General features: G+C 39.5%; 1 protein-coding gene across 2 annotated transcripts in view; it reads left to right on the top strand.

The window, feature by feature from the left end:
• The window catches only part of hdac7a (histone deacetylase 7a), a 52,863-nt gene that overhangs the window by 23,149 nt on the left and 15,913 nt on the right, over nucleotides 1-13,801 (top strand). For both annotated transcript variants that reach the window (XM_084553782.1, XM_084553781.1), the window contains 8 exons: nucleotides 9,018-9,208; nucleotides 9,340-9,430; nucleotides 10,065-10,185; nucleotides 10,298-10,398; nucleotides 10,922-11,044; nucleotides 11,556-11,665; nucleotides 12,592-12,693; nucleotides 13,073-13,244. In XM_084553782.1, coding sequence (XP_084409908.1) covers nucleotides 9,062-9,208; nucleotides 9,340-9,430; nucleotides 10,065-10,185; nucleotides 10,298-10,398; nucleotides 10,922-11,044; nucleotides 11,556-11,665; nucleotides 12,592-12,693; nucleotides 13,073-13,244 — 967 coding nt within the window. In that variant the 5' untranslated portion in view covers nucleotides 9,018-9,061. The remainder of the gene's footprint in view (nucleotides 1-9,017; nucleotides 9,209-9,339; nucleotides 9,431-10,064; nucleotides 10,186-10,297; nucleotides 10,399-10,921; nucleotides 11,045-11,555; nucleotides 11,666-12,591; nucleotides 12,694-13,072; nucleotides 13,245-13,801) is intronic.

Consider the following 13,801-nt stretch of genomic DNA (forward strand, 5'->3'; position numbering starts at 1 on the left):
TGACACCACAGTGCTATCCTTTTAGTTCTCTACTGACTGTATTTGTCTACAAATATATTTGCTCCTTAAATTATAAAACTAACAAACATATCATTTGACTGAAAAAATGTGGGTAATCACTTCCTGGCAGAATGTACAGCATTTTGTATGAAATTTGATATAATGCACAGTTCAATCTGTGTTCTAAACTACAGAGAGAACAAAGAGTCACAGAGAGCACCCAGAGTAAAAGAGCATGTGATTCTAACTGTCAGTATCAGGCTATTCATGGAGATCCTGTGTTGCACAAGGCTCATTTAGCAACTCTGTGAATTTTTTTACTGAATACACTTTCATATCCCACACCTTGTAGCCTGTTTGATTAACATTTACAGTTTTGTTCTACATTGAACACTGATTGTTATAAACAACAGTAAATCATGTTTTATCGATAAGAGCTACCAGAATCTAATTTATAAACATCTGGTCAGTAGTTTCCATGTAAAACGCTTGTCAGTAATCAATGAGCTTTACAATTCCACATGAACAGATCATTGGTTCGAACAAATAAAAAAACAATGTTTAGGAGGTTTAACAATCTCCGTGGTTCATCAGATGGAGAAAACAAACTGCACCACCTACAGAGACAAGAATGTCCACAAACAGAACAGTTTTGTAACTTGTCCCCTTTCTTACTAATAGATTTGATTGGGAAATGTCCATACAGTTTGGAATATTCCATTAATAGTGTGTAAACTTGATGCACATGCATATGAATATCATCAATCATCAATTCATCGTCCCACAGACTAATTATTCTCAATAACACATTATCCTTAGCTCTAAGTGACATTATATACATGTGAGGACGAGACTGGTTTTAAATAAAGTTATTTAAATCAATGGTATATCTTTTTTGATAAAATTAAAATGGAAACATTTTCAAAACAAAAGCTAACCCTCTTCACTGATGTACAACTGCTATCTCTGTCCTCTGTTAACAGCATATTATTGACTATTTAATTATTTTATTTTTTATTTGTTGACTTGGCCTGCCATATCTTAATTTACATCTTCAAGTAGCATGGCAATGCTCTGGTCCAGAGGTACTTTATTTAATCTTTGTCCAAACCCATTCACTCCCACAAACAATTGAACTAGATGAAACACAGCTTAACTGGTTTGTCAATAGTTGACTTAGTGGTTAGAGTAGTTTTCCATGTTCCCATAATGGATGTGTTTGTAAGCAAGTGTGCGTTCATTCTACATGAGTGTGTTGCTTTCAGGGCCACTGTTAGCCATTAATCAGAGATGTTAATGGATGTCAGAGCCCTCAGCTTTTACATAAAGGAACAGTGATTTGGAAGTGTTTGTGTTTGAGAAAGGGAGAGTCAAAAGGTGAGCGAGACACTATAATTGTTTGGTGTTAGTGACTCCTACTTACATTTGGATATGCAACTCTACTGCTGTTGAGCTCAAAGGCACTGTGGCAGCAGCTTCGCAACAAAAGCAGGGGGAGGAGAGGGAAGGAAATGGGAGTCTAAACTGAGCTCTTAAACAGGAAGTCACCCTGGTTCTCTCATTGTTGTGTTTTTATAGACTCAACTTCCTGCCGGCCCGACCGCCCTTGTTACCATGGTTACAGTCCATGTTGTTTATGGGATGGATTGTAAAGGTCCCTCAGTGGCAAAAGCTAATGGTCTTAAGTGCCCAAAGTTTGACACTTTGAAAAATGTGCTTTGTAACAGAAGCTGAACTGTTCCTGCATAAAGTGTGGGTTTGTTATGTTAGTCTTAAAGTGCCTACTACTGCATCATTAGAAGTCTGATGATGATCATTCATTGGTAAACTTTTTCTTAGTCAGCACATAGTCTGAGGCTGATTTTGACCTCATTGTCTCTTCATTTTACTTCCAGTGTGTCTTAAATGTCACTCCATAAAACATTTTTAAAAGACAGCTCTGTCTTTAGGTTGCAGGCGCCATCTGTGTGAATGAAATGATGAAATCAACAGTTTGGTGCCGGACAGAGTCAACAAACTTAGACAGAGAAAGAGAGAGGGAGGGTGGTGAAGATAGAGAAGGAGTTAAAGAAAAAGAGGATGTGGCCGACAGTAAAAGATGACTGGAGGGGAGTGGAGCTCTCTGTCTAATTATAGATCCTGCTGTGAGTTGGCTGAGGCAGAAGTGCTACTGGGGTTTTCACGTAGCCGGATATTTACAAGACCAACACGGGTATGTGCCTTTGACTTTATTCGCTGTTTAGTCCGTGCATGTATGTGTGCATATGTGTGTGTTTCTGTGGACATTTATATCTTGTAAATATGAGGTGGAACTTGTTGTTAAAAAGTCCTTGGAAACTCCACACTCAAAGTCTGCGGTGATAATGTGTGCGAAATACCGTAAATATGAAGCTTCATGAGCCCTGCTTTGAGATGAGAGGGAGAGAGAAGGGTAGAAAAAGAGAGAAGGAGAGATTTTCTTCCTTGTGTTAAATAATTCTAAGTTGTTTGTCTCACTTATTCTGTGATGCTCTGATGTGCTGCTACTGTTACTACTACACTTGTTGTAACAGCAGCAACACAGTGCAAGAGTGTGTGCGAGCCTGCTGAACAGACAGCAGTACTGAATGTTTATGGAAACTCAGTGAGAACTTAGGAAACTGGACCCGTGCTGCATTATACATCAACCTTTCAATGGTACTGTCCCAAACACACTCACAAGCAGAGCCACACACTGACTATCATGCACACAACCACACAACCACATACAGAAATACAGATGAGCACTGTTATCTGTCTGTTTTAGAATCACTGCTGTTTAGGTGTTGTTTAGCGTCTGCACTTAAAGGCTTAACAATTAAAACATTTTGAGCTACTTTTAGTAATTAAACCAGCTGAGAAATTATGTTTTTAACATGTACTGCCCAAATGCACAGGCTGCAGCTTAATATGTAAATTAAAGTGCAAATTTCTTACTAATTCTTTTCTAGGTCAAGTCTGAGATACTTATTCTTGTATGTCTCTGACACAATTTTCTATTTTGTTTTGACCTAATAAATGGATGCACCAGTTGAGTTGCGTAGAGGAAGGTTTAAAATGCACTTTCAGCATAAAGTTCAGATTTTGGTTTGCTAAATAGGGAAGTGAGATATGGTAAGATTGCAACAATAAACAGTGTCCTAATGTACGCTGTAGTTAATTAAACTTCTGCTCTTCAATATCAGATTGCTGGTTTACCAGATAAATATTTTATCAGAAAACTGAGACAGTTGTTTTTTTTTTTTGTTTTTTTTTTGCATATGGTGAGATTTTGGTACTTGCTTAGGAGAAAGCCAGACTTGTGTTTAGGTGAAACTAGATCTGTTTTCTTTGGCACAGAGCTGGAGAGACATGCTGTAAATTTGGATTGGTAATTATCTGGAACAAATATGCAAATACCCCCATACGAACCACACAATTATTTGTCAAGTGTCCCAAGTATCTGGCTGTTATTTGAATGACACTACAAGGAATTCAATCACATGTGGATTCTATTACGCTAGAGCAGAAAACAACATAAGAAGTCTCAGGAGAATGCTTTCGCTGCTTAGATGGTGCAAAGAATCTTTTCAACACACATGTAGAGGATAATAACACAGATGCAGGCCTTTTTCAGACATAAAGGGGAGTGATCGAGATGGAGTCAAGAGGCCAAATGTTTGAATTTCTCATCAGTGTCAGGTTGTCCCATTAGGCCTTCTGCTAAGGCATGTTTTCTCCCTCCCACTCCACATTACAATCTTTATCCTTCTCTATTTTTCTTAACAGACTCCTTCTTCATATGCTTTTCTTCTGTGATTTGTGTTAAACATCTAATAGTTCTGCTTAGGTCTTTCTACCACCTAGAAGGATATTAATTTGCATTACAGTTTTTTTGGTGCCCAAAGCCTCACGCATACCCAGAAGTGATGACGTCTTTATCTACTGAAAGTAACTGTTGCCTCTAAAAGGTGTAGTGTGATTAAGACACACTCATGCAGTTAAGTACAGTCAAAAGAGTAGAAGGCGTTGTAGTTATATTTGGATGAGTGACAAGACACAAAACGGTGGTGTCTGCCGATTGTTGACTTTGTACAGACTGTTTATCATAGCAGCACTATGCTGGCTGTCAGCCCTCTGTCAGTGTGCAAAGAATAACTAAAACTTATCTGCAGGTTGTTAAAGATTGTTGACCAACTTGCCTTCCTCGCCCTTTGACTTCCTTGTCTCTGTTTTTGTTTTCTTTTTATATTTTATTTTTTTCAGTTTCATTGCTCTGATGTCTCAGGCCATGCTGCTGCTTCTCTCTTCATTTTTCACTCTGTCAACATCTATCCACTTTATGCACACTATACTCAGTGTGTCAGTGTTAGAGAACAAGCCACAGAGAGAAAGCAAGAGAAAGAAAGACAGAGAGAGAGAAAGACCTTGTCTCACCTGTAAAACCAGTCCTGACTAAGCTCTACACAAGTTCATAATGAAAGAATAGGAAAGGGAGGAATCAGTGTGAAAGATTACCCAAAAGACCAATCCGAAATACAGGTACATTCACGGGACGCATACCTGCATTTCATTATGTTCCTTATCTTCCCAATCTGTCGAGATAAATTGACACGTTTCCAACGGCCTCTAGAACCAGGAAAGTGGTATCATACTGCGTCCTTGATGATTTCCATAATGACACACTGACACTCCCACATGTACTCACACTCACACAAAGTAAACCAGTTTAGTTTAACCAAGCATTGTTTCAAGAGAAGCTCACTGTATGCTCTCACCAAACCAAACTGAACATTTTGGTGCCAGATATATAAAATTAAGATTTCATCTTGGTTGGCACCAAAATTTTAGTAACAAAAGTCTTGGAGTTCTGCCCACATTTGACACTCAAACTCTGCTTCAAGCTGTGTGTTTGGCTTTGTTTTAGTAAAGACAACTGTAGATGCTCATGCTGTATTCTGCATCATACATTTCCTGTATGATCATGGATCCTTATGTTGTTAATCTGCCAGTAACAATTACACTTTATAGAGGCAGTAACACAAACAGGTGTGATATACGCAAAGTTTTATGCAAAAGGACTGCAGGATAATATTTTAAAGGACATTTTTAACAAGATGCATATATGTGTTAGCTTAATTGATATATAAAACAAATATGCTGAAATGAACAGGACTGAGACACTGACTGTTCATAACATAGACTGTATATAAATATGGACAATGCTTCCCCACTCCCTTGCATTGGTCAAACTGCCGCTACTTTCACGGGGATACCAGCAGCACTATCTTGTTTATTTGGTGCAAGTACGGTACGAGTGTGGAGCCACGCGGAGCTGCGTAATGACCCACCCACACTTCCACCACACTCACTGCGAATCATGTAATTAATAAGGCACTCTGGTCTACCTCCATGAGTTACAAATAAATGTTGGATTATACACTTTATTTATTTATTTGTTTATTTATTTATTTATTCCTACTCTCACCAAGCGGTTGGCAAGGCAACTGGTAGTCATCATGAAGTCACATTCAGTTTCTATAGTGTCAAATAACTAACTTAAAATGAAACTTATCAAGAAAATTGACACTTCAACTTGCATCAGCATTATATTAACTACCCAAAATGAGAGAAAATATGCTAAAAAAAAACATTGACATGTATTTTAGTGTTTTAGTTTAGTTTGAGTCCCATCCACTAACATGGAGGTGGTGGAACTTATGACATATACTGCAGCCAGGCACCAGGAAGAGCTCTACTTGCTTTGGCTTCACTTTGAGGAGCTGTTCTGTCGTCCATCTTTATTTACAGTCTATGGTTTCTAAAGATCAATGAACCCTTTGTGACATCAATTATAAGACTAATGAAAAGTGTCTTTGAAGCTCAATGTGGTGGCCCTGGCCATCGCCATCTTGGCAGCACCCGAGTCCGCCTAACTCCTTGCTAATTAAAAACTGGTCAAAGGTGGAACGTGAGTGGAGCTGAGGTGTTACTAAGGCAGATAGTTAGCTACCTGAGAGACCCACCTCTCACGCAAAGGAACTATGCTCTAAACTATGTATAAATATAAACTGTAATATAATTCAGCAGGATTAGTAATGTAAAAAAAATCATCCCCTATACAAATGTCATAAATGGAGAGTTTAGCTGTTTTTTGCACCAGGCTATAAACTTGCTGCTATAAAGTTGGACAATTTAACAGGGAGGTATAGAGAGGTTCCAGCCACATTAGCCACTGGAAGAACTGCATTTTTTTAGCATTCATGTGTGGGCTTCATCTTTCAGTCCTAGAGGTTGCACCTTGGACTTGGTCAGCAAATGGACACACACAATCAGGACTGCATTCCTGTGATTCATGTTGCACCCTGACTACCCTCAACCAAAAATACTTTGCAGCTTTAAAATACTACTGATGAAAATCCATTCACAGTAGCCGAGATAAACTTTGAAAGTATAATGATAAATTTGGTTTGAAATACAGAGAAGCTCTGCTCCTTCTAAACCATAGAAGCAACAGAGCCAAAGCCACATTGCTGTAAATCCTCTTCATCTTCTAACATTTTACATTGCAATTGTGCTGTTAGTAGTTATTTTACTTTCCTGACGGTTCAAGGCTTTCTGAAGGCAAATGTATCAGATTACTTCATGCTATTAAAAGGACCTTCTTCAATTAATGTGTCTACACAGTTGTGCATGTGCTGTATGTTATTCTAGCGCATGCCTTTGCTCTATTTGAAAAAGAAAAACTCTGCTATTTAAACGAAATCAACAAAGAATCACAACCACAGGGTCAAGATTTGTTATTCCTCTCTGAGTACAACACACAGATGTAATGATCTGTAACATAATATCATTCTTTAACAGAACTGAGCCTTGGAAAGAAACACTATGGATGGATTAAATGCGGCTGTAGTTCGGAGACATAACCACTACATGGTTTCTAGACTTTAAGTCACGTTGCCTACATAGGAACCATGTTATTTTCTTTTATTGTACAATTCTAAAACACATAGCTGCTAACTGGGCAGAGTGTTAATCAAAATGGTCAAAGAGATTATCAGTCAATTAAAAGGCCTAATTTCATGTATTGCATTTTATCACTTAAGACTCAATAAAATAAATTCTAATAGACACTTTGAGTTGGTCAAATTTGAAAATGCAACAGCTTTACACATTGCCAGTGATTAAATAATACAAATTCAAGTTTGTCAATACTGAGAATTTTCATAACGGCACTTCAACAATGCGATACTTCAAGTGTGTATGTCAGTTTTTTGTCCTGTAACAACAAAGGACTCTGTGTAGGTACATGCAGGACTAGTGTGTGTTTTGCTATTTATAACTCATGGGAGGCAGGGAAAGACACTGGTGTTCCCGACAGAGAGTGTGTGTATGTGTGTATACTGTAGCAGCCTTTGTTTCCTTGTATAAGCATGTTCTCCTCTCCCTTTCTTCAGAATAATAACCTTGTTATTCCTTGCTGTCATTATACAGTGTGTGTACGCGCAGTGGAGTGTGTCTGTGTTAATGTGTGTGTTTGCCAAGGATTTCTGTTATTCCAGCCATGGTCGGCATTCAGACTGTCTCTCTGAATTTGTACCTCCTAATATGGAGGAGGAGTACTGACACTGCACACACACACGCCGCTGCTATGTCACATTAATCCAAATAGAGATTCTAATGAGACTGCAGTTAGTGGTGAGGCTGACTGTGTGTGTGTGTGTGTGTGTGTGTGTGTGTGTGTGTGTGTGTGTGTGTTTAAAGTTATGGCTAAGTGTCAGACAGGTTTGTGCAAAAGGTGTTTGTTCCAGCCTGTTTGGTGTGTGCAGCTGTGCATGAGTGTGCCATGAATGTGTGTGAATGTGTGTTATGGGTGTTTGTGTGGGTGTGTATATATATATATATATATATATATATATATATATATATATATATATATATATATATATATATATATATATAAACATCTGCAGGTGAGCATGTGTGTTCATGATAGTGAGTAGTAGGGTACATGTGAATGCCTGGATGTGCTCACAGCTGTGTTTTTCTGTTAGTCACTGGGCATTTTTTTGTGCACAGGCAAGTGCATCTGTATGTGTGCATGGGTGTACGTGTGTGTGTGTGTGAGTCTGTGTGTGCATGTTTGTATGTGTCTCAGACAAAAACCACCCCCAGCCTTTTCCCAAGCTGTTCCCTTCCTGGATCCTGTTTTTAGCGCCGGATGAGGCAATGTTTCCCATTGACTCAGCCATGCAATGCAAATAGCCCCAACAGCATGCAAAGAGCCTGGAAATGTGTGTGTGTGTTGGGGGGGGGGGGGGCGTGTGTGTGTGTGTGGGGGTGTGTGTGTGCGCGCGCGCGCGTGCCAGTTATGAGGCAGACAAACACTGTGTACAATTTGCAAACAAAACTAACTTATTTAATAATAATCTTATGAGTATATTAGATGCTGTCTTAGACACATTAGACATGCACTGATGATGCTAGTCCTACTTTTCAGTCATACGGTCTAGTGCAGCTGGAGTTACAAATATCACAACCTACATTTTGTACCTACAGAAAGTAAAATTAGCCCTGGTTATTTTAACATGATTCATTTCGGTGTTTTATGAGTAATACAGTTAACGGATTTTGTGAATAGGTATAATATATTTAGTATAGCATGGTTAACTAGTCACAAGCAGACATTGTCTCCTCTCATCGTTCCGTCTGAAAGCCCGAAATTATGCTATGTTTTTCTGTTTGTGTTCTAAGCTTTATTGCAGCAAGTCTACCTTTGGAAATGAAACATTTCAGAATGGATCTGCAGCCTACTTTATGCATGTTATCATTTTTAGTACATGAATGTAGTCTGTTTTGTTTGCGCAATGTTTGAAACTTAAATTTTGTGATTTATGCGAACGTTATATAATATGTATTTATGCTTTTGTCAGGAACGACTTTGCACAGTATTTTGTAAATTCAAAGCAAACTGACCCTTCTGTCTCTTCACCCTCCTTCCATCCCTCTCTTTTTCTCAGATTTCTCAGTGGCAGTGTCGGCGTTGTGCGTGGCCGTGTTTCCCATGGACCTCAGGGTGGGAGAGCGGGGGATGCGTCCCGGTTCAGACACGGCGCTCCTCACACCGCTGCACCCACCTCTGCTACTCACACCTTTCTCCCCACAATCCCGCACCTCCTTCTCTCATCAGCAACTGCACCAGCAAATCCGGGTAAGATATAAACACAGAAATATTTGTTTTATTTGTAAAATTAACATCAAATCTAATTTTGTTTGTACATTGGTCCTACCACTGGCTTTATATTGGTTGCTGTAACATATATGTGTGTTTGGGGGCCGTAGTTTAATATGGAACAGAGGAGGCGAGAACAGGAGCACCATGAGAAGCAACAGGAGTTGCAGCAGCTAAAACACAAAGACAAGAGTCAACAGAGTGAGTCCAAACACACACACAACACAATGACAATCACACACATTAAACTTCAGCTTCGCTAACTTGTCACTTCAAGTTTCAGTTCATAATTAAAGCTGTCATTTTTTTTCTCTGAGCTTCTTATAAAGCCATTTCCGCGTCTTATAATTATGGCCCAGAGAGCTAATCATGGCCTAAGAGGAAAGTCCCAGCAAGTGATCTTATTTATCTTTAAACATTGTTACTCCGCTTTCAAGCTGTTTGCTTTGAAATTAGAGCTAAATATAACCTGACGAGTGGAGCTTCAACTGCAAGGTTAAATATAGGTTTAGGTCTGGTCGCATAAAGCCACTGGGTCAATATTGACTTGATCACTCCTAGCACCTGCTGTCACTTCTGTGTGCACACATGTAGACACAGGAATAGCAGCAAACACACAACACAGTGACCTTACAATGCAACCACACTCTCGACCATGCATGCATGTTTAGCATACATATACGGAAACTCCTGTTTTAGTCACTGATTATGTCCTGCACAAATATGCAAACAAGGGTTGATTCTGTAGTAGACTGGGCTTTACCTCACCTTTTATTTTATTGGGTAGCAGTTGGTGAATGTTTTTTTTAATATGTTTGGTGTCTTTGATTGACAGGTGCAGTGGCGAGTTCCCTTGTGAAACAGAAACTCCAGGAGGTGATTCTTAAGAAACAGAAACAGGCAGCATTGGAAAGAACAAACTCTAACACTCTGACTGCATCTTCTGTTGCATACAGGTGACATGCACACACACACACACACATTCACACACAAAACGAACTAAATAAAAAGCTTTTTTTCCTGTGTGGTTGTATGTTTATTTGTGTTTCTTGTGTTGTGTTGTCTTAGAAAGCTGGGCCCGGACCCCAGTGTATCCTCCCAGCCCCTGGCCTCATCTCCATCACAGCCTCCTTGTGAGGGTTCAGAGGGGACGCCGCTGCGTAGAGCAGGTAAAACATCTTCAATCCGTCACAAGCCCACTTCGTCCTGAGGTAGACACCAAGTAGTTTAAATGGTTATGATAAATATGAGGAAATTTGAATATGTAAGGTCCTCAGACAAATGTTTTCTTTTTAATTCAAATGCCAAACTGAATCAACGACCTGCACATTCTTCCTCCGTGGTGAAGTTGGGCAGAACAGTTCTTTAACTGTTTGTTGGTAGTTGGTTTTTGTATCATTCAGTATTTCATGGCACCATGATCATATTAAATGAAACTTCAGTGTTATTTATCATTTTTAAGAGTTTAATTTAAACTTAATCACACTGCATTCATAGGCTGATTTTCCTTTGAGAGACTGTTAATGCTATTAGTAACACCTGAACTTTTTTCCACTATGACATGTCTGCATGATTTTGTTGACTGGAAATGGGCTGAATCACTGACGAAGTGTTACAGTCAGCAGCAGCAAGAAGTAAGCGATTTGTTCATAATCACAGTAACATTGGCCAATTTTGCTTTAATTTTGTCAGCGTCTGAGCCAAATCTGAAGGTGAAACACAAGCTGAAGAAACACCTAAACACCCGCAAGAGTCCGCTCACCCGCAAAGAGAGTGCCCCGCCCACCATCAAGCACAGAGTACCGGACACATTGGGTAACCCGGACGCACACACACAATGCTGTAATTGAAATGGGTTTCAGTCACAGCATTTCATTTCTGTTGCAGACTTGGTGGAGTTTCAGTTTTTGGAGCTTTTAGAGCAGTTATCATCAGTGTTTACTTGTCATTGTTATAAGGTTGTTATTTACTACTTATAACAATGACAAGCGTCTTATACAGAAGAAGGCAGGAGGTTCTCAAATCTGACTCTAGCCTTGTGGTACAAAATACACAGACTTATTGTAATTTAAAATTCTCCCAAGTCAGCTCATGGTGGTTCATTTTGGCCTCACAGCTTTGCAGCTGTTACTAAAATTGGAGATGTTTTATCAGGTGTTAGAAATAGCCTAAAGCTTAGTCTGTGATCATTTCAGGGAGTCAAACTTAGGTTTTCATTCTTACATTTTTACTTGATTACTTTTAAAAGATAATTTGCAATGTAATTGAAATGTGATCAGGATGTATAATCATGTCCCAGACTCACTCTCCGCCTGTCTTTCACCAGATTCGTCCCCCAGCAGCAGCAGCACTCCAGTCTCTGGCTGCAGTTCTCCTAATGACAGTCTGCCCAATGAAAATGGGCTACTGCCATCTGCAGGCAGCCTCTCACATGAGGTTAGAAACACACACAAATACGCAGTGTTGTCGAGTCCTTTCAAAACATAAATCAAGCAAAACTGCGTTCGGAAAATACACTACTGAAGTTAAGATACCTTGCTAAAGTTCGATGGATAAAAAGAAACAAGATAACAAAGACCAATGATGAAATATACTTTTCTTCGTGGCTTTTCCACGCACACTCTTTTGTCTTAGATATGGGTAACACATGGGCCTTCATGGTTTGATTAAATTAAGAGTTGTTTCATGTGAATTTGCTGCACCAAGACGCTGAGTAATGACATGTTTAAAGCAATGACACAAGAGTCTGGGAACACTGATCGTCAGCTGTTTATACATAATTCATTTAATCACAGAAAGTCGAAACAGAGCAGCCTCTGTCACACCTGCTGTAGATGTCTGACTCATGATTCTCCAGTGTCAAGACAGCTTAGGACAAAACACTAGGTTAGGTTTCACTGGCTTAGATTTCTGTAGATTTACATTTGGTGAACACTGACTTTTGGCAAGAGAACATCCACCGATCAAGTATAACATTATGACCACCTAATATTATGTAGGTCTCCCCTGTGCCTCCAAAATGGTTGTGACTCATCAGAGAATGGACATGGTCTTCTGAGGGTGTCCTGTGGTGTCTGGTAACAGAATGTTGTGTTGAGGGGAGGGGCCTCTGTGGATCATCCCACAGATACTTGATCAGTTTGGGATCTAGTGAATTTGGAGGCCAGGTCAACACCTTGTGCTTTTTTTCATGTTTTTTGAGTTTTTCCTAAACCATTTTTGTGTGTTTTCCTGTCATTGGGTTGGTCTAGTCTGGGTGGGTGGTATAGAAAGGCCTTTATGTTTATGTTTAGGTTGTGTAATACAGATAATACAGAATACAGATTTCCTTCTCTAAAAGGAAGTATGCTTGGTATTTTTAGGCCCAGAAGCTGCTGCTCAGAGATGGCACTCTAGCTAACTTCACCATCCACAGTCACTCCACTCTACCCACCATCACACTGGGACTACCAGCCAACGCAAGGGTAAATGAACCTTTCATAATGACTGATTTATTTATAAATGATGTATGTTTCGAGATTCTATTCAAATGACAGATATTTACACTGGTAGACAAACAGGTTTTATACACTCAAGTTTTATGTGTTCTGCAGTTGAGCGTAAAAACTTTAAAGCATGACCTAAAAATCTCAGTGATGTGAATCAGTTATTGAGTGAAATTTACAATTGCAATGTCCTGTTATAGGAACTACATCAAATAAAGGAAGCACGGTGCTCTTAAAATGCAGTTTCACTATGACAATAACCCTTGTGGGTTTTGGTGTATCAACATTTGTCAACACACTCATGTGTAATTATGTTGTTAATTCATCTGCGCTAAAGTTGTTCATCTGTGTGTTGCAGGCTGAAGGAGAGCTATCTTCTCTGAAGGTTGCCCGGGTTCCCGTTGTCACTGCCGGGGGCTCGCCAGTCTTCTTCCCCCTTAGCAGAGACGATCAGGCTGGGCAAATTAACCCTAACTTGCCTGTCATCATCCTGGAGCCCTCTGGACTGGTACACACTCCATTACTCACTGGTGAGAGCTACACACACTCACATGCATATACACGCTCAGTATACAGTATGTGCACGCAAATGGCTTGAAATGCTTCGCAGTCAAGGATGTTGAAACACCACTAAGAATTATAAATTCAATTCAATTCAATCTTAGATTCAGTAGCATATATTTGACAAGAATATAAAAATACACATATCCAAAGCGTGCTCACAAATTGGCCAAGCTGTAGTTTTATGAAAGTCGTTAAAGTGTTAGAGCACCACCCAGTGGTTACATTTAGAATAAACTTTTAAAGTTTTTTAGTCAGCCTCATCATTCTTTTCCATTCAGACTAACTTCTTTCTCTTATTTCAGTCATTTTGAGACTTTGGCAAAACAAGTGATTGTGAATGTTTTCCTATTTGTAGTCAAAGTGCTTTACAGTCACAGACACATCTACCCTTTCGCTCACACAAGCACACATACACATTGAGACACCAGTGTCATGCACTGGTAGGAACTAGGGGTTCAGTGTGCTGCTCATGGACACTTCGGCATGTGGCATGTTCCAGGACAACCCGTTCTACCTACTGAGC

Source organism: Chelon labrosus (assembly GCF_963514085.1).
Source record: "Chelon labrosus genome assembly, chromosome: 10".
NCBI lineage: Eukaryota > Metazoa > Chordata > Actinopteri > Mugiliformes > Mugilidae > Chelon > Chelon labrosus.